Source organism: Condylura cristata, unplaced genomic scaffold (assembly GCF_000260355.1).
Source record: "Condylura cristata isolate star-nosed mole 26May11 unplaced genomic scaffold, ConCri1.0 scaffold00022, whole genome shotgun sequence".
In the NCBI taxonomy this organism is placed as follows: Eukaryota; Metazoa; Chordata; class Mammalia; order Eulipotyphla; family Talpidae; genus Condylura; species Condylura cristata.
The window spans coordinates 29,062,943-29,083,899 of record NW_004567123.1 but is presented as its reverse complement, the minus strand read 5'-3'; the positions used below and the strand labels follow the sequence as shown (position 1 = coordinate 29,083,899).

At 54.9% G+C, this 20,957-nt stretch overlaps 1 protein-coding gene across 4 annotated transcripts in view; it reads left to right on the top strand.

Moving 5' to 3' along the window:
• Positions 1-5,658: 5,658 nt before the first annotated feature.
• Positions 5,659-20,957, top strand: part of ELMO2 (engulfment and cell motility 2) — a 31,956-nt gene continuing 16,657 nt past the window's right edge. For 2 of the 4 annotated variants that reach the window (XM_004687442.2, XM_012728285.1), the window contains exons 1-6: positions 14,796-14,919; positions 15,209-15,249; positions 15,692-15,764; positions 16,091-16,141; positions 19,041-19,222; positions 20,470-20,569. In XM_004687442.2, coding sequence (XP_004687499.1) covers positions 14,842-14,919; positions 15,209-15,249; positions 15,692-15,764; positions 16,091-16,141; positions 19,041-19,222; positions 20,470-20,569 — 525 coding nt within the window. In that variant the 5' untranslated portion in view covers positions 14,796-14,841. Of the gene's footprint in view, positions 5,725-14,791; positions 14,920-15,208; positions 15,250-15,691; positions 15,765-16,090; positions 16,142-19,040; positions 19,223-20,469; positions 20,570-20,957 lie in introns of those variants that run through there. The other 2 variants (XM_012728283.1, XM_012728284.1) reach the window with 2 other exon arrangements.

Genomic DNA, 20,957 nt, shown 5'->3' with positions numbered 1-20,957 from the left:
GATCCTTGGGTAAATTTCTTAACCCCTCTGTGCCTCGGTTTCCTTATTTGGAGAGTAAAGGTTATAAAAGTATGTTAAAGCCATACTCATGCAAAGACCTTAGAACAAAGTTTCATGTATATCCAGGCATAAGTGTTTGAAAATAAGAACAAGTTGAAGAATGAAATGCCCGGTGGGTAGTATTAAGAGAAAGACAGAGTCTTCGAAGTTCCATGGACTTGGCTGTGTGGCCTTGGCAAGCCCCTTTGCATTTCCAAACCTCAGTCTTCCTCATCTGTAAAATGGGTTCTTTAATATGCCATAGAAACTGGGTGGTAATAAGACAACAGTCCCAGACTGAGGACACCCACCATAAATGTGGATTCTACTTCTTTTAGTAGATAAAAGTAGGTTTTGACATTTATGAGCCACTGGATCCCAAAGTCTTTGTGGTGTGGTGGCAGGGGGAATATTTCAACAATAATTGTAGACTTAGGAAGGCTCGACCCCAACATGTGGCAAGGTCACAGAGCCCCACCATTTCTTTGTATGTTTCTCTTCAATGGGGCAGAAAATAAGCTGTTGACCACGTGTGTGCGCTGGATCTTCTGGGTCGTGGGGAGGCAGCCGGGACAGGACAGTCAGCCTCTCTGCGTGGTGGAGCTTACCACTCCCATCGAAGGCAGAAAAGAAAAAGGTCAGGTGCTTTGAAAACAATAAATGGTCAGAGCGGGCGTGGAGGGGCTGAGTGAGAGAGACAGGGTGGTCAGGGGGCCTGGCCTGGGGAAGGTCTAGACCCCCGACCCCAAATAAAGTGAAGAGTGAGCTACCTGGTTCTGAAAGGGAAGGGCCCTCCAGGAGCGGGATAGGACGTGCAAAGGCACCGGGGCAGGAAGAAACTGTGTGAGGAGTGGGTACTTGGACCTGGGGGACCCAAGCGGAGTAGGCAGCGGCTGGAGCTGGAGGGGAGTAACACAGAGTAAGTCGAAGCAGGTCAGAGTCAGACCACCCAGGAGCTTAGAGGCCATGGTGAAGATTGTCTCTCTAAGCCTCCACTGCTCTAAAGAACATATTACAGAAAAGGTGGATGCTGGGGAAAGACAAGCATTGATGTTCCCTGGGAGAGGGGATACCTCAGAAGCAAGATGTCTGCGTGAGACAAGAAGGAATCTGGCGCCCCCACAGCGGCTGCCTTGCCAGAGGGCGGGGGAGGGTGTGCTTAGGGTGGGAGCGGGTTGTCAGGGACATCACGGAGGTGGGTGGTCCCATCAGTTGCTGGACACAGGTGTGGGCCAGGGGGTGAGTTAGGGTCAGGCAGGTTTGGGCTCCTCCTTGAGTCGGTGGAGAGAGTGAGAGCACAGGGCTTGAGGGCGAGCATGGAGCCATTTCAACCGAGATGGGGGTTCTAAGCCAGGTAAGGAAGGAAGTGAAGCCACAGAGAGGGGGACAGCCTATGCAAATGTGGGAGGGCGGTGCAGTCGGAACTGGGGGGGCGTGTCTCAGCATGCTCCGGTTTCAATTGTGACTTTGGAGAACTTAGAATGGTCAAGGCCATTCACTTGCCCAATTAAGAACTCGCTGAAGACCAACTCCAGTGGCTGCACAACTGTGAGTTGTTGAGTGTTCTGTTGAGTGTTCTGTTGAGTGTTCGTTATGTGGCAGGTGCCGTGCATTTACTGTCTCTGGTTTCATTCTCTCAATAGCCAGTTAAGGTCAGTGCTGTAATTGTCCCCATCATACAGGAGACTGGGGCACGGAGAGATCCGGTAACTTGCACCAGGGAGAATATTGCCTGACTATGTCAGAGGAGCCCAGCCCCTGCCTCCCCCCTCCGGGGCCCATCCAGCCTCAGTACAGATCAGGCAGGATGTGCCTGCCGGTGCAGATACAGTTTTGAAACCAGCAGGTATTGTACATGGACCAAGCAGGTTCACAGTCTCAGCAGTACCGATCAGGGTTGAGGCTGCCAGTCAGGGGTGGAAGGGCAGTGCCTCTTCAGCTGGCTTAGACAGATTTGCCCAGAGACTCCTGGGAGGACCTCACAGACCTGCAGCCCTGAGACCTTCACACCTGATCTCCACTCGAACTGTTGCCTGATTCCTCCTCCTGCCTCCGGCACTGCCTTCAGCGCTCCCTGGTGACCAGTGCCACTGGCCCATGCCTGGCATCCCCGAAAGAGCCACACACAGGTGCCTGCTCTCCTGGCATCTCTGAAAGGGCTGTCTGCCATCAGCCATCTCACTAAGAGCTATATCATCGGCGCCTGATGCTAACTTTTTCCTTTCTCCCAGTTTCTCTCCTTGGGAATAAGTCGTTGGCTATGCCCTGCACCTGAGGTGTATCCTGCAATTGCTGGTGAGCGCGCAGGTGAGAACCTACCAACAGTGACACTTGCCCCCAGCTTAAGCCGTTTCAATCAGGAATCCAGGAGTCTTAACTATGATGTTCTGCCATGCACCCCACACTGGGCTGGTTTCCTATAATCATGACATGCAGCTTCAGGTACGTCCCCTACCTGGCCCAGACTACACCAGGGCGCCTGGCCTTAGCCGTCCAGGGCAGCAGCTGGGGGTGAGGTGAAGGGACCAGGCGCTCTTCCCTTGTGCCGTCTGGGTGGAGCTCAAGTTGCCCAGGGAGGGCGTGCTACCTGAGTTCTGACAATTGGATATTGCTGCAGGGATATGGACTCGGATCTAAGAAAGATCTCATCAAGAAAGAAGGGGAGAGGCTGGGACTGATTCGTTCGTTTGGGCCACCTGAACACCAAAGCATCTTCAGTCTCTGTCCTTCTGTCAGTGAGTTCTCCGGTTTCCTGTCATCTCTGTGAATTAGCCACTAGCCTGCCAATACACTCCTGTGCTAATGTTAGCCAGACTTGGCTCCTGACACTTGCAATTAAAGATCTTGCCCTAGGCCCTCCCTGGTGGCGCAGTGGGTTAAAGCACAGCACTGAGAATCTGAAGCCACTTTCGCATGAGTTCGATCCCCGCTTGCCCCGGAGGTGACCACATGGCGCGGCAGACCTCTCCTGACCCGCCCGCTGCTCCCCTCAGCAGTGTACTTCGTCGATCTGCCTGTTCTGCTCCCCACTCTGTCTCTGGTGAAGCCTCTCACCGCCCCTGAGTCTCTGGCCTGTACCCCAGTTCTGTATGCACAAATAAATTGGATACTGGAATATTGGGGGGGGGGTAAGAATAAGACAAAGTCTTATAAAGTAACATGAATGATTCATTCCTTGGGGAAATGGGCAGTGAGTGAACAAGGGGGAGGCCCCGGACACACACAGCGCTTCAGCAGCTGCTCAGTCTCTGGTTGTATAAGTGCAGGCTGGGTCCCAGCAAACAGACAATGCCACTCACCCTACAAAAAAGTGACTAGGGGCCTCCCTGGTGGCCCAAGGGGTTAAAGCACAGCACTATGAAGCTATCCGCAGTGACTACAACTTGAGTTTGATCCCAGGCCAGGGAGTGATCACAGGGCGCAGCAGACCTCTCCTGTCTCGTCCCCTACTCCTCTCAGCAGTGGATTTCAGTGAATCTGCCTGCTCTGTTCCCTACTCTATCTCTGGTGAATCCTCTCATCCCCCGCACCTCTGGCCTGCACCCTAGTTCTTGTTTGCATGAATAAATATTTTTTTAAAAGGACTAAAAAAACAGACTATATCGCTTTCACATGAAAGAATGAACCTTCTGGGTCACAGCCAGTCTCTGCTCCATGTGATCATTCAGCAGCCTATACCGTGTAACGGTGCTCTCATCATCAGGGTCACTAGGGAAAGCCAGTGAGAAGGAGGAGTAAGAGCGGAGAGGAGGCTGGTCCACTCATCAAATAGCCTTACCCACTTTTCACGCATCACTTCATGCAAGAACTTAGTCACCCAGCAGTAACTGCACAAGAGGCCAGTAAGTGAAGCTTAGTGGGACAGCCAAGTCACTGTGGCTAGACAGCTAGCAGACTGCTCTGCCCACAGGGAGCCGATGCCCCAGCAGAATCATTCTAATATTAAGGGCTGCTGGGTGGAAGCACTAGAGGGTTCAGGGAGGGAGAGGGTGGAGTCGATGAAGAAGGCAGAGAGGGGGTGGGAGAATGTTCCTGGGAGGAAAGCCCCTGAGCCAGAAAAAGGGAAAAGTAAAAATGACCTTCTGTTGCAAAGGGCCAGAAAAGAGTTCTGTTGGAGGGTGGGGAAGGCTCATGGACTCCCACCTCACAGTAGAGCAGACAGAGGGTGAATGAAGGAGACAGTGAAACTGGTTTCTGGTTCCTGGTTTCCTCAGGACATCCTTAACGTTGGTCCACCTTGGATTCCTCCTTTGTAAAATGGTGAAGGTGTTAGCAACATTACTGATGACAGTAACAGTGCATTCATAAATACATGGATAAAAGCACTGGTATGAATAATAACAGGGTTGCCACAAGGCTCCCACAAAGCAATGATTTAGAAGAGGATTTAATAGCCAGCAAAATGCTGTAGATCAGGGTCAGGGCAAACTAGAGCCATTGACTAAGTCTGACTTTTGTAAATAAAGTTTTCTTGGATCCCAGTAGCACCCATCTGTTTATGGTCTGTGAGTGCTTCCATATTCAGTAACATATTCGTGAGAGATCTTATAGCGATAGATAGATCTTTATGGATACTTTGCTGACCACCTCTTGCTGCAGCCATGTTAGCTGTTACTAAATCTCAGCCTCCCTGAGTATTTTATTCACCAGAAAATAGAAGGAACCAAAACCGTCCTCCATTCCAAGATATTTTGAGCCTGGCACGAAACAACCTATGTAAAACTGCTTTGCAGGCACTTTGCACAGTGAAGAGACCTAGAAATGGCAGCCATTATTTAGTCTCTCTGCCGAGTATCTATAACACAGACAACAGAACACCCATCTCCTGTGCTGTTGTCATGATCTTCTGGACACAAAATGGGCTAACATCTTGCTCTGCCCATCGCCAGTTGAGGATGGCTGGTCCTGTCCATCATCAGTTTTCTTTCACAGGGGTTCAGCTTCATACCTCCATCCGGGTGGTTGTGAGTACAGAGGGAGAAGGCACGAGGGGGGTCCTGGCACGGCGCCCCGGCCTTGTTCCCATCGGCAGGTGCGGTGACGCATGCCACCTCCCACGGGTCTCTACCAGCAGCACAGCTGAGCTGTACCCTTCTGCCTCTCCTCAGCGCCCACGGTCAACCCTGGGTGCCGGTATAATTAGCAGCCGAGCGGCTGCTCAGAGCCTCTGACACGACTGTCACCTCCCACTCGGTTCCCCAAACCAGTTATCCCCACTGTGGAGCGCGCTGGGCACGGAGCTGAGACCCGCTGGGGGACAACTTTGTCCTGGGAACCTCTGATTTGTCACAAAGAGCCAAAGCCTTTCCCTTCACTCCAAGGCGGTGCCAAAATGTGACCTGTAGCTGTTGCTGAGAACCCCGGTTCCTGCAGTGCCCAAAGCCCGCGACGCGGGTGCGAGTGGGAAGCCGGGACCGCGGGAATCACGCAGCCTGTCCCTTTAAGAGGCCTGGACGGGGGGGCGGGGACCACCAGCGATTTCCCCAGCAGCTGGGCCCGCCCTTTTTTGAGTGGCAAGCAACCAGTCCAATTGAAGAAAGAGACTTCACTGTGACTGAGAAACAGACCAATAGAAGACCGAGCCTGCCCTCATGGGGGCGTGGTCGGAGGAAGGCGGGGCCGGACCCTGGCTCGCGGAGCCTGGGTAGACCCGGGCGCGGGAGCTGGGCCTAGGTCGGCACCCTGGTGAGTGAAGGGGGCGTCGGGGGCGAAGGCACGGCGGGCTCCGGGAGGGGTGTGGCCCGAGGGACGCGGGAGAGGAAGCGGAGCCGGGAAGGGAGCCCGCGGCTGCGTCCTGCCGCTCGCGGGGCTGGAGAGGGCGGGCCTGGGCTGCTCTGCGCGGGTTTGTGGGGTTCCGGAGGGGTCGCGGCCCAGCTGGGTCCCCCGGGCTGGAAGGGGCTCGGAGCCCTCCTTGCGGGGTGGGGAAGAGGGCGGGCCGGGCCTCGGGGCGCGGGGACTGGGTCGGGCAGGGGTCGGAGGAGGGGGTGGGAGGCTGGAACCCGGGGGCGCGAGTGACGAGGGGGGAGGGGTGGGAGAGGCCTGCTGGGAGCCGGAGAGTGTCTGGCACTCTGGGGGTGCTGCTGGTGCGGATCCCCGGAGGTTTTCTCGAAGTCACCCCCAGCCCCACCGCCGGCCGCGCGCCCCTCACCAGCCCCCCATCCCCGCGATCGGGCAGGCTCCGCAGCCCCACTCCTCCCACTGGCCATCGCCACCGCCTCCCGCTCGCTCGGTTCAGGCTTCTCGCCTCAGGCCTGGGCTTTGCACCGCCCTGACTGATCAGCCCGCAGACACTGGGGCGCGCTCCCTTCTGCCTGGCACCACAGCTGAGGGATCTTTCCAAAACGCAGATCTGATCAGAAACTCTACTTCAAACTGGCCGGCAGGCTGCACTTGGAGGCCCCATCCTCACCCTGGTCCCACCAACCTCTCACTGGCCTCACTCTACTAATCCCTCTTGCTCAATAACCCCTGCCCGGGCTTTCCTGCTTCCTCCTACAGAGCAAACTCGGGCCCTCCTCAGGGGTCCATCTGTATACTTCTCCACCCTGGTTTAGCCCCCTAAATTCCTCTTCATCCTTCAGATTACCACTCAAGTATCATCTTTTCCTGGGGAGGCATCCATGGTTCCTGATTATCCCACCGAACAAATCCCCCCTTTTATCACCCCATGTCCATCCAGAAAGTTGCACAGCTGCAGTTCTACATACATTTGTGAAAGTATTAATAAGATGTATGAGGAAGAAGAGAGTGTCTGGTTTTGCTTTTGTATCTCCAGTCTCTACCACAGGGCGGGCACTGTAAATGCTACTGAATAAGTGAATGGAAGACAGGGACTTGTGAGGAGGAAGGGGGTGTCACTTCTGATTTCTGATGTCTGCCTGTGGGGCAAGAAAATCAGCCTCGGAATTCTTATGTGTGCCACACACCATGCGACAGTGGTGCTGTCCAGTAGAAACACAACACAAGCCGTACATAAGGTTACATTTCTTAGTTGCCACGTTAAGAAAATAAAAAGAAACAGGTGAAATTAATGTTTGTAACATACCTTATTTAAGCTATTTTCCAAAATATTATTTGGACATATAAATAATATAAAAACATTACTAGAAAGATATGGTACCTTTTTTGTGTGTAATCTTATTGACAGGGCAGGGAGAGGAGCACCTCTGAGTCCCCAAATCTGCCCACTCTAAATAGGCTCTGCCATCTGCAGCATCAAGACAAAACATACAAGATCTTTAATGGAAAGGAACTTTAATACAATGAGTGTGCAATACGAAAAGACAAGAACAATTTCTAAATCAAACCCCCAAAATGACCCATCCCCTCGTGAGTAAAAGTTCACCCAGAAGGGATTGGCCCAAAGCAAGGCCGGAAAACCAGACACAGTCTAAAGCACCTTCCTGCAGAGAGCCACAGAAAAGGGTCAAACATGGCCAGACCAGTCTGGGAGGAAAAGAGCAACATCAAAATCAAGATAAGCACTGCCACAGTCACCTCCCACGGGTCTCTCACCCAGGTCTGTGCCACCCAGGCCAGGGCCAGAAACAAGACAAAGCTTCTTCACCTGTCTCTGCTCCATGAGCCCCTCAGGTCTCCGTCTGGCTCCCGCCTGCTTCCTTCCTCTTCAGTCTCCTCTCCAGATTCTTCTCCCTGCTCAGCTCCACCCTCCCCTGGGTGGGGCAGGGAACCTGGCGCCTCCCTTTTTCCTGACATCTGGTTTCACATTTATATAGCAAGACTTAATTCTTAAGAGCCACAGTTCAAGTTTTCAGTGGCCACACCTGACTAGGGGCTGCCTATTGGGCTGTAAAGTGCCTGATACTATAACTTCTGCTATTAAATCCCTTTAGGTTTTTTTTTTTGCATTTAGTAATCAAAATCGTGAAGTAACTATAAGTTACACCGCCCACTAGTGCTCATCCCAGTACCTCCTGCCTACAAGGCTCAGGAACAGGCATATTGGATCCCAGACAGGTCCTCTTTCACCCAGTCACCAAGTGGTGTGATGAAGAGCCAGAATCTGTGACAAGCCAGAGGCTACAGAATGGCTCTCCAGGCGGGGCTGCCCATGGGTTTAACATGATGACTGAAGTCCAGGCCGGTTCTTTGCAGCTTGCATGGCCCCTAGCACAGATGCCCTTACCTGTTGGCCTGCCTGCCTCACTGCCTGAGCGCTAGGATGTGTAACCCGCTAGGCTGGCTGTACTGGAGTCACGAGAAGTTGGTGGAGCACTTACTAGGTCCGAGGCACCATGGCCAGTGTTCTCTGGAACTCTCTGGTGGTGGGGGAACGCCTGCTGCAGTGCTCTGCCTTATCTGTCAACTCTGTCCCGCCCCCCATTACTTTCATATAGCTGCTCTCATTTTGTCTTCCATAGCCCTCAGCCTGGCAGGTAGGGCTCTCGAACACCAAGGGAGCATGGTTATTGGGATTCTGCAACTTCTCCAAGTTCACACAGCCGGAATTCTGTGCAGTCTGCACCAGGCACCCCATGTAACGCTCACCACAACTCCATGGGCTATGAGGGATTGAAACCCCCATTTTACAGAGGAGAAGTTTGGTGGAGCTGAGACCCTGACCCAGGTTGCCTCCTGCAGAGCACAGCCTTTACCTACACTGCTGCCTCCTCACAAGGTCTGGTTGGAGCCTGCACCTGGGGTCAAGACCTGAGGTCCAGAGAGGTTTGCACAGAGCTGCAGAGTCAGGGTTTCTGTGCTGTGGAGAAGAGCTCACCCAGAAGCTAGGGTCCGGGGGCTCAGTCCTTTTGTCCCTGGCTGGTGGTGTGGCTTTGCCAGTTTCTCGGGCCCTTAGCTCCCTTCTTTATAAAATGCGAGGACTTGGCCTGATTTTACTGCAGGAGCAGAACAATGCTGTGTGTTGTTAGAGAATCAGGCCGGCGGCCTGGGACTTCAGCTCTGACCCAAGACTCTTCCCCTCCCCACACTCCGGGCCCCTCAAGGCTGCTGCCTTTTGCAGCCCTGTAGCCTGTGGGTGGGAGTTTCCTGAAGTTCCTGTGCATTTTCCATCTCAGTTTCTGCAAACACTGACCCCTTCTAAGTCCACCTCCATTGTTGCGCTTAGGGACTGGACGATGATTCTGTCATTAGTGCGCCTTGGAGGGCATCTTTGGTGTGGGGCTCAGGGACACAGCCGTGTGGGAGGCCCTGTGCTGCTGACTTTGGGGACGCGTAGGCAGGGTGTCCACGCCAGGTGGCTGAGCTGTGGCTCTCAGTCCTGGCCGTTGGTGAGCATCACAGGGCAGGTGGGCAGGCGGGCATGGAGGGTGCGTGACCCGAGCTGAGAGCCACGGTCTGGAGTCTGCATCTCAGACTCCAGCGTGCGTGCGGCCCGCCCGGCAACCTTGGGTCTGAGCGGAGTGGGTGACAGTGTGCAGTCCTGCAGCGCCCAGGGTGCCGGTGTGGCTGGTGTGTGGAGCATGCAGCCAGTTGCAGAAAAGAAACTGCTCCTGGGTAGCCAGAGGTCAGTGGGACCCCGACGGTGTGTTGCGAAGTCGGTCCAGATGAAGGGCATTCCTTTTACCCGAGTGAGAGGATTAGGAAAGTGGCCTAGGAGAGAGAGAAGGTTGTCTGTGCTGCGCCTTAAAAGCTTGAGAAGTTGGTCAGCTAGACAGAGTGGAAGGGATAGTGGCTGAGCAGAGGCGTGGACCTAGGGGGCCTGGGTGTGGGGCGGCAGGTGGGCTGGCCTGCCCAGAGGCCAGGAGGCCAGGTCTGCAGGCCAGGCCTGGTGGGGCTGAGTTTCTGAGCAGGGTGAGCAGAAGCAGGATCGGGGGTCGCAGCCCTCGTAGTCCCTCAGTTCCCACAGCCTGCTCAGCAAACTTCAGCTCTACCTGGGTGAGCAGCTTTTAATTGTGAGTCTTGGGTGACCTAACGGTGAGTCCTGGATCCACCCAGAACCCAACAAACAGCCCTCGGGCTCCTTGGTCCGATGGCCTTCCCGGCCTTTCCGGGAAGTGTCCCAGCCTGCACCTCTGCCCACAGACCACCTCTGCTGCCTCTCAGAGCCTCACCATTCTGTGGTTGAGCTAAGGGAAGTTGAGTCACGGCTGAGATGAGAGATTTCTGAGGACAACCCTCTTCTGCGATGGTTGTGATTACAAGGAGGGTGTGACTGCTGGCTGTCTTCCTGGTTTGGTGGATTCTGTGGCAGGAAGCATAAACCTAGTTTACCCATGTCTCCCTACTGCATCAAAAGCAAAAGTACAGAACAAAAAGCACCCTACTTACTCCTTATCCTTAGAGAAATGGGGGGAGGAGGGAGCCGCAACTGGGGTCTTCCTTCTGAATTCCTTACAATTCTCCTGGGAAGGGATCATCTTTCACTTCCTTTCTTAAGGTGCTGTGCCCCCCTCTCCCCCCCTCCCCTGCAGAATCTGCTCCCTGGGGCAGCCACTGGGTGATTGAAGAGCTCCAGGGCCCTGTGTAAGGTTCTGATTTTATAAGCCCACTTTGGGGGCCACTTAGCGGACGCTCCGTTGGAGACACTGACCTTTCCACTTGTCTCATTTCCCAGCTTTGCCTTCGAAAACCTGGACTTCATTCTCGCGCCTTACAGTGAAATTATCTTCTTCCGATCAGCTTGCCCCTCTCTCCTGCAAGGGCATTTTGAGTTTGCCGCATTGTCACTGTCTCTGTAATAAGCACAAGGATGGGGAGGTTGGGGTGGTGGGGTGCGCTGGCTGGAAGGGGCCTGGACGTGGAACTGCAGCCCCCTGTCCTGGCTGTCGGTTGAATTCTGTAGTGCTGCTGAGTGGTGGAGCAAGAGGCTATTAATAACCCTGAGAGTTTTGCAATGTTATTGAATTGCTTCGACCTAATTTCCACTTCCTTTCTAAAATGAAAATGAAAAGAGTAAGCAAATAAGAGCTGGAAGGCTCCCCATAAGGAAACCCTTTACCTGGGGAATGTTATCGGGAGACTTACTCTGCCCTCCCCTCTCCTGATGTCTCCACAGGGAGGAAAGCAGAAGGAGGCTTCCCCTTCTTTTATCTCGGGCAGGGGGACAGTCGGGTTCCCTACTGAGATGTGTTCTGATGGTAGATATGAAAACCAAACCTGAAGCGATGGAAACGCTGGGCCTTTGGAAGGTGGTGGGGCATGGAGGGGACATGAGACAACCAGGACAGTTCGTGCCAGCCCCTCTCCAAGTCAGAGCCAGCCCCGGTCGGGGGAGCTGAGGAAGTTAGATTTGAGCAGATACAGGTGCTGACCCAACCTTGATTCAGAGCCGGCACTCTGCTAGGTGCGAGACCGCAGGCCACACTGCGCTGGGTCAGAGCTGGGGAGAGGGGAGACGGGTGAGGACAGAGTGGACTGGGCAGCCTTGGTGGAGGTGTGACCAGAATGCAGCGGACGCAGAGGCCCCTGCCCTACCTCGGTTTGCTAGATGGAGGGGGAGCAGAGGGAAGCTAACGATGGGACAGAAAGGAAGTGATGTCTGAGCCGGGCTTTGAGGCTTGAAAAGGAGCTCTTCTGATGAGTCAGGAGAATGTGGCCTCCTTCACTTCAATAGCAGGCCGTCCAGGGAGCTCTGGCTAGACTGTGAAGGACTCAAGCCACGGGAGGAGGCGTGGGTCACGTGGTCAGGCAGTGGGGTCTCCTTACCTGTTAAAACAGCGAGCTCTTGTTACATGTACCTCTCGACTTCAGTCTGCCTCGCTTTAGGTACAACAAACAAAAATTGCCACCACCACCTCCGTGGGCCAGGTAGAGCACTATGCACTTTCATGTGGCTTCAGACAACACCCGTCTGGGGCCAGATCCCAGCTGTGCCACTTAAATTATGAGGCTGAGCATGGACTTGGCATTTCTGTACCTCCGTTTCCTTATCTGTAAAAAGGGATAATGATATACCACCAGGGTTAAATAAATTAATATGTGTGAAACCCTCAGAACAGCAATGCCTCAGCACTGTATAATTGTGAGCTTGTTCATCAGCCGCATCAAAGAAACACTGTTGAGAGAAGAGCTGACTTTGAAGCCCTAAGACCCTGCCATGAGGTCCAGAGCTCAGGCGATCTCTCTCTTGGGGAGTGAGGGGGTTGGAGAGGTGAGAAGGATGCATATGAAGGACAGGTATCTCAGGTCATCTGAGCTCCTGTAAAACGGTGGGGGTGCGGAAACACGGGTCAGCTCTGAACAGGTGGTCTGCAGCGCCACGGCCTGCAAGGTGCATCTTGGGACGTCCCCACATGGCCCATCTGTTTTAAACAGCCCGGATTACCCGAGAGGGCCCGCACTTCATTATGCAGGGGTGCGGATCGAGGGCCAGCCCGTTCTGCCCTCACGCTGCTATCCTGTCAGACCACCACTGAAGAGTTGTCTCCAGCTGGGCAGAGGCTGTTTCAGGGCTGGCTTGACTTAAGGGTGCTTTGTTGGTGGGGGTGAGGGACCCAGGCAGCGCCGCATGCCAAGTGCATGCACAGTGGCAGACAGTGACCTTCCTGGCTCTCCCTGGGACAGTGGGTCAGGTTTCCAGCTTCCGTTGTCCACCCGCTGCTGATTTTTCAGGCACGACGGCTTCTCCGAGGGCGTGGGAGTCTGCTTCTCTGCACCTTTGGCTCACCATGGTACCTGCTCTGAAGCTGTACCCTCTCCCGCCATTCACCAGCACCCTGGTCTATGTCTTTAAGTTCAAGAGGAAGCGTTAGAATAGTCCAGCGAGGGGGCGTCTTCGCCATAGTCCCAGCAGGGATGGCAGAGCTGGGGAGAGGGTCCTTCAGCACCAGCAGAACACGAGCCCAGTCACTTTCTTCAGAAGGGAGTGTCCCAGGCCAGCAGTCTTCTGTCCTGCCTACCCTGTCTCCTTGAAGCAGAAACGGAGCAAGTAATCAACAGATGAAAGCCATGCTGCCCTGTCCTGTGTCCATGAGTGTGGGGTAGGGACTGGCAGGCAGCGGCACGGGGTGTCAGTCATTAGGAGGCCTCTTGAAGGGGTGGGGGTGGGCCGGAAGGAGATGTGAAGGGATTTTCTGGGGGAGCAAGTTGTGTGTTGAGCGCTGGTTAAGGGAGGCGTGTGTGTACATGACAGACGTTCAGGTGCACGCACACACTTGCGTGCCTAAAGCTGATCTCACGGCTCACAGTCACCTTCTAATTATGGCAGACGGGCTGACTTGGACACAGATGCCTGCCTGGGGCAGCAGGGCTCGTGGTAGCTTTGCTGTGTCACTGGAACAGAGCATTTCAACTAGACGTCTGAAGGGGACCAGTGTCTTTTCAGAGGTTTGCTGTGTGTTGGGCACGTGGGCACAGGCAGCCCGCCTCGGCGCCACTAGGTGTGATTTAGCTGCAGCGAGCAGGAACAGGTGGGCCCCGGGGAGGGGGAGAACACCGCCCAAGTCAGCCCAGGTTCTGGCTCCCGTGCGACGCATTCGCTGGGTGAGCTTCGGCAACTTAACCAACCTCCGAGCTCCAGTTTGTCATCGTTAAGTGGAGACGATGATCTCACTCTGCCTACTTCATGTGGCTGCTGGGAGGACTGAGCAGAACAAGCAGAAGCAGCCCAAAACCATCTCTCACGCCGTTGCCTCTGAACATACTGGTGTTTTTTGTTTTGACGGCTGACTTCTGAAGCCGGCAGCCCTGGTCAGGGAATGGCCATGAAGGCCCCCCTCTCTCTGAGACCCGTAGCTTTAGGGAAGAGACTTCCCCACCCTTTCACCAAAGAGGTTTAGACCAAAGATGGTGAGAACTGACATCTGTTTGGGCTGAAAGACTGCTCGGTACATGAGTAACGGCTTAGCAACAGCTACGCGGCGTAACTTGGGTGGGCACCCGGGCTCCGTGGGGTCTGAATCGCAGCTGAGTGGTTCAGCCTGAGGGCGCAGGAGAAGGGTCTTTTTCGTTAAGAGAGACTCTCCTGACCCTATAGGCAAGTTACGTAAGATGCATCGAAATGATCCATCAGCCGAGTGACTTCCCTTTGGAGAGAAAATGCTCTAGCCACTGCTCGGAAGACCACTAGGCGAGGCTGGTTGCCTAGACACCAGTCACATGGGCCCATCTTCCAGGCTTGCTAGAAATGATTTATTCTCCTTCATTTTGGAGGAAGGGGGAGCGGCTGGGTACTTCCAGAGCCTTCCCCCAGGGGGCCTTGGTGAGGGGCTCCTCACCTCCCTGCACTTGGCTTGGCTTGGCCCTTGGCAGTGGGGACTAAAATAGCATTTCCTGTCCCAGTTCTCTTCCCAGTTTTCTGAACCCCGCCTCATCCCACACAAATGAGGCTCTGCCTTGTGCCCTTTGAGGGGAGGGAGTAGCAGCAAGAGCGCATGTGGCCGCTGCTGAGGCGGGTCTCCGCGGGTCTCCGGCACAGTGGAGTAGGAACAGCCCGCTCGCTCCCTCAGCTGACTGCTCAACGGGCGGGCGAGGCAGGTCTCCAGGTCTCGCCTAATCTGTCCTGTCCAGAGCCAGGAGTTTGCAGTAAATATGCTCCCTACCTCAGCGTCCTCTTGCCCTGACACTCAAGTGTCACATTGGCAGCTCTTGCTCCTGGCTGATCTGCAGTTGAGAGATAGGTCTGTCCCATTTCTCCTTGCTTTCTTAATCTAAAGAGACGAAAAGCCCAAGGAGAGGTTGTGGTGTGATCCTGAGAAATTCCAACCATGTAGTTCCAGGTGTTACTGTGGACACTGTCTTCTGATTCTCCAGAATTATTAGCGAGGGGATGATGAAGGCACACTGAGTGACTCCCCTCACCGCCTCCCCCACTTTGCTGATTCTCTCTCCCCAGGCAGCTGTGTCTGTGTGTGTGTCTTGGGGAAGCAGAGTCCGTCGGAAACGATGCCTCCGCCATCAGACATCGTCAAAGTGGCCATCGAGTGGCCAGGTGCTAATGCTCAGCTCCTTGAAATCGACCAGGTAAACTCCCCAAATGCAAGCCACGATGCAGGAGAGGGGTCAGGGTGTGATGGCAGAGACTGTCTTCAGGGAGAAGACCTTGGCACCAGGAGTAGGAATAGCAGGCAGAAGGCTAAGGAGTCCCGCCCTCCAGACGGTCAGTTACGTTGGCCTAGGAAAGGCGTCCTCTTCCGCCGAAGCCATCAGGGACTTCCATGCTTAGGCCTGGGCTGAGCCCGCTTGGCAGCGCCTCGCCGGAGCCAGGCATGAGTGGGCGTGCCTGCTGGTGAAGGATCTCTTTCTCTTTCAGAAACGGCCCCTGGCATCCATCATCAAGGAAGTTTGTGACGGGTAAGTTGTTACTGCCCTCGTTTTGGACAAGGGCAGGCCACACACTAACAGAGCACCGCAAGACCCGGAAAGGAATCCTGCGGAGGCCTCCAGTTAGTAGGACCCCAGTGAGGATGCTGGGGGCCCTGACTCTCAGGAAGTGGAGCTGGTGAGGATGTCCCTGACTCCAGCCAACTGTAGTCTTTCCGTTAAGCCCTGAGTGCCCTGCCTGAGTCCATTCTGGGAGCTGACACCTGTGTGCACTTGTATGTCAGCCTCTTCTTGGGGTGTCAGTCTGTGCAGGCAGCCAAGAAAGTGGTTTATATAACATCTCAACCTAATTCTTGGGCATTTCCCTCTGTGCTCCAGAGAGACCCCTCACACTCTACTGAAGAGTGTGTCTTCGCAGCTTCGCGGCAGCCCAGAGGAATGACCGCTTGGGCCCCCTGCTCCTCTCTTCCAGGTGGTCCTTGCCCAACCCGGAGTACTATACCCTGCGCTACGCGGACGGCCCCCAGCTCTACATCACCGAGCAGGTCAGTGGGAGGCGGCCCCAAGGGGAGGGCGCTCGGTCCATTGCAGTCTTCCAGTGATGGGGTAAAGAGCTGACCCCTGGGCAGATGAGGGGGGCCAGCCCTGGGTCTCCTGGGAGTCAGCACCTGCTGTGAGCCAACCCCGTTCTAGAAACCGAGACTGGAAAGTCAGGTCTTAGAAGTTCTTGGCCAGGAAACAAACAGGAGAAAGGGGCCTGAGTGAAAAGTCTTAGTTACAACCACTTTAAAAATGAAAACTCTCGTTGATTGGCCTGGCTTACCCAGTTGTAATGCTCTACCGTAATTCCTTTCTTCTCTTTCGTCCCCAGACTCGCAGCGACATTAAGAATGGGACCATCTTGCAACTGGCCATCTCCCCGGTAGGGCCTCGCTCTCCTGGGCAGCTCCTTATTTAACAGCTGCATGGGGGCATTTGCTGTGGGCCTGACCCTGTTCTAGAAACTGAGTCTATGGAGACTGAAAAGTCAGTCTTTGTTTTCACAGCTAAGTTGGGAGCAAACAAACAAATACAATCTAGGGCCTCTCTCAGGGCACTTGAGAGAAGGTTGCTTAGGGAGCTGCGGGGCTCAGAGAAGGAGCCCCCGACTCAGCCTGAGGACTTCCAGAAAGCCTTCCTGGAAGGGGGACACTTTAGGCCAGATGTGGATAAGTAAGCAGAATGAACTGGAGAAAGAAGACAATGACGAGTGTTCTGAGCAGAGAGAAGTCTCTGTGTGGGGGAGGTGGGAGCGCCGGGTGGCCGGAGCTGTGGATTCAGGGAGTCGCCGGATAGTGAAGGCACCCGAGGGCCTGCGATTGGGCTGGAGCTTTGTCCAGAAGCAACGTGGGGCCGTTGAAGGGTTTTTAAGCAGGAAGATACATTATGTTTAGACTTATATTTTATAAAGATCACTTCAGTGACAGTGTGAAAATGGGCTAAAAAAAGGAAGGTTGGTGGTAGGAGGAATCTTTAAGAAGCTAATGAAGAATGGGAACAGCCTGTGCGGGTGACTGGCAGTGGCGACGGCGGAACGGGCAGGAAGAGCAGCTGGGAGCTAACCTGGTTGACTGCGGAGACAATGCCAGGTGTGGGAGGAGAGGGGAGACTGAGATGACCCCCGGTGTCTGCAAGAGCAGCCCTTCAAGGCGGCTTCCGTGCTCTGAGGGCATCCCGAAGGGTAGGAAACCAGGAGCCTGCAGCGGTCACTGCTCAGGCAGGGAGTGCCTGGAGAGAGGAAGCGTGGTCTGCAGCGAGGGGAACGTAAACCCAGGACGGGAAAGGCTGTCCGCTGACCAGGACGCGTGCGGTACGGGTGAGCACGGAAGCAGTGTGGTGGGCGACAGTAGCCACATCGCTGCGAGTTGAGTCGAGGAAAGGTGAGGAGGACCTTGGGTCGACCACGTCTGCAGAAGTGGTTACTAAGGGAAGTGCACAGAGAGGTGGTGGCTTGGGGATGTACACAAGCATTTAGAGGAGTCGCAACACTCCTGAGGGAGCTTCAGCGAGAGGTCTCCCTCCTCCAGGCCTGGCCCTGCTGCTGCAGCAGCTTTTGTGTGTCCTTGAAAGGATGTTCAGGTAGAAGAGAAGGCTGGACGTGCAGGAAAGAGGGGTCATTTAGGAACAGGAGCTTGCTGGGTCCTGGCGGGAGGACCCAGGTGAAGGGATTCACTTCACTTGCTCGACCTCCAAAGAGCTGGCCGGTGTGGCCGGCGTCTGGAGACACATGTCGGAGGGCGCCGGAAGTGGCCGGTGCTGTAGCCCCTGCAGGGAGAGCCTGGTTCACTTGTGAGCAGGGAATGTAGCAACTGACATTTACTGAACAGAGTGTCTCCAGTACATACTTTGCACATACTGTGTCATTTAATCCTGACAGATAGCCTGAGGTGGGTCTCCTTGAGGACCCCATCTTGCAGACCAAACAGATTTAGCAGGTTGTATAACCTGCCTCTTGTTGCACAGCTGAAACTGTGATAGCGGCTCGCAAATCCAGGGCTGTCTGACCCTGGACCTGTATTGTGTCCACTGTCTGCTTCCTCAGGCCTCTTCTCATCCGGGGACTTCACTCCCCCCAGGCTCTGCTAATTGAACGTGACAGTCAGGGATTACTCACTTAATATGGAAGTGCCCAAAACTTTACATACCTCTTGCACGGAGTCGTTGACTTTCTCAGAGGCACGTCAGTGGAGCAGGAGGCAGAAATGCTGTCTCAGGAGACAAATTAACATTTGGAGCTGGAGTCTCTGTGCAGTGCTGACCAGTGCTTTTCAGACTGTTCTTTTTATGATCTTTGTTGGAGCGCATATTCTTCGATGGTCTGTGGAGACACGGGAGGATCTCTGCCTCAGCAGAGCAGTGTGCTGCTAAAGGGCCGTCTTTGTATGAAGGGGGACACAGAGGGAGGGGGGGCAGACCTGACCCTGGGCAGCAGCGGGAACTTGACATTGTCAGAAAAAATAAAGACCAGAGTGTGCCTGTCCCCCGGGCTCTTCCCTCGCAGCTGAGAATGTTCAGTTAGCACAAAACTTAGAGAACGATGACGCAGTAGGTTGAGGCGCTGAATCTAAGGTTCAGCAGAGGGGAGAGCACTGCAGGAGGACCCAGCGGTGCAGCCAGGCAGCATCCTGTGAGGAAAGTCCCTACGGGGGGAAGGGCGGTGCTGAATCTTCAGAGGCCATTGTTTCCAGAAAACTTTCAAAATTAGCTTCATAATCTTAAACTTTCCCAGGACTATCACGTTGAGAAACAGTGATAAGGACTGTGAGGGAAAGTTTAAAAAAAAAAAAAAGGTTAGTTCTGGACTGAAAGGAAACTTGAAGATCATCTGGCTAAGTTCTCCGCCAGCTGCAGACCCTGGCTTAGCATCTCTGGCCTTCCCCTTCTGCCTGATTGCTTCCCACAACCATCGACCTGGTCTAATCCTCCCAGAGACAGCCCCTCGCCATCTGACCGCTTCAGTTGGTAGAAACCTCTCCTCTGTGAGCCAGTAGCCATTTCTGTGACTCACGGGGCTGGTTGCATAGCTGGTGCACGGTCCCCTCTCAGATCTTCACTCTCTGGGGAGATCAGAGTGGCCCAGAAAGGATACAAGTAGCTACAGACCGCCCTGGGCGAGCTGATAATCCCTGATCATGCCAGTGCACAGTCTAACAGCCCCAAGCAGTGCGACGGGATGGGTCTGCCTTGGGCTCAGGCAGCCCCAGAGAGGCCCTGGGGCCCTCCACAGAACAGTCACCTGCTGCACGGAGCAGGTGGCAGAGCTCCTGTCCCTGGTCTCACAGTCCCGGGCCGCACGCCAGCTGATGGAGAGGACCCAGTCATCCAACATGGACACCCGACTGGACGCCATGAAGGAGCTGGCCAAGCTCTCGGCAGACGTGACGTTCGCCACTGAGTTCATCAACATGGAAGGCATCGTCGTGCTGACGCGGCTGGTGGAAAGTGGAACCAAACTCTTGTCCCAGTGAGTATGGCTGGGTCTTGTCCCAGGGTGCAGACAGCCGCCGCTTTTGCTGGCATCTTACTCTTGTTTCCAGTGACATGAGTGTACTGAGCGCCTTCTGTGTGCAGAGCAGCGTGCCAAGCAACAGGGTCTCCCCCAAGGGGTCTATTCGCAGTTGTCCTCCATCTTACGATCCAGCTGGGCCCTCATGAGCTAAGTGGCGACAGAGCACAGTTCTGTGCCTAGTGGGTTAAATTAGGGGTCAGGAAGCAGGAAGGTGGCCAGAGCCTGTTGGCTTATGGGAAATGATTGGCCTGATGGCAATTAGTGTCAGGCTGTCCACTATCTGCCAGAAGGGACCTCTGTTCCGCCCCACCGTCTCCCCCCGCCCCTTGCGTGTTTACTGTAGGTTACCCCACCTTTCACCCCACCACGGGGAGGGGACAACTTTTATGTGCCCCACCATCTTCACCAGCTTCCTGGCTGAGGGGAGGTGGCGGCTGCCTTGTCGGTCAGCAGGGAATAAGCAGAGGTCACGTTTGCCTCCTGAGCCTGAGGAGTGTAAACTCGCAGAGAGGGAGTCAGACACCTTTCAGCTGGTGGAGCTGGATCAGCTGTTGAGGTTTCCAGCCCAGCCACCACTGTCTCGGGCACTTGTTTTGCGCCATGGATTTCCAGCTGCACCGAGATCCTGAAGCCGCCGCAGCCGCCAGCCCCGGCCCAGGTTCGGCCGCCCCCGAGGCTGCAGGCCTGGATTGGCCTCCTCCCTCCTCTCTAAAGGGGGTGATCCCTTGTTGTTTTGTCGTGAGGATCCTCCATGAGAGAGGGCCTGCACATGCTTCATACTGGGAATTTGAATAGTTTGCTGATTGGGAAGCACTGCACAGATGCGTAGAGGATTAAATACCACAAAGAGGAGGGAGAAAGGAGAGGAACATTTTAATCTTTATTCTCTAGCTGCTCTTTGGTAACAGCTTTGCATCACTGTCATCTTGCCCTCACTACAACCCAGTGAGGTTAACACAGCAAGACTAACTCGATTTATACAGGAAGAAGTTAAAATTTGAAAAGATAAAATTTACAGTCAGGAAATCATTGAACAGGAATTGAGCCCATCCCCAGAGCTTGTGCTCTGCGTTGTTCATCGTGGGAACCTGGGTGGGCCTCGCCCACACGCGGCTAGGTGTGCACGCTCCCGTGAGGCCCCTGTGTGGCCCCTTGCCCCAAGCCCCCACTGAGTCCGCGTTCCCCTGCCTTGCCCGCCGCAGCTACAGCGAGATGCTGGCGTTCACCCTGACTGCCTTCCTGGAGCTCATGGACCATGGCATCGTGTCCTGGGATGTGGCGTCCGTCTCCTTCATTAAGCAGGTGAGGCTCGGTATCTCTCTTCTCCCTCCGTTGCCAGTTTTCGCAGGCTCAGGTGGGGTGGCAGGCGGGACAGCGTGCTGGCAAGGACCTGCCAGGGCCCTGCGCCTGTGTTCCTTCTCCCGCTCTTGTCTCCCTGTGGCTCCACTCGGCGCCTACCCTGAGAAGGTGGGACAGGCTCGCCGAGCTGAATACGGGCACGGTGGGGCCGGCCTCGGGGGGCCTGGAGACACGGCCCGCTGGCAGCCAGGACCACCCCCCCCTTCTGCCTGCTTCCTGAACCTCCTCTAGAGGAGAACAGCAGTCCTTCACTTCATTGCCCGATAGTACAGCCTCAAGGTGCCGCAAGAAGGGGCCGTGGTGATTCAGAAAGCCGAGCTGAAAGCCGTGA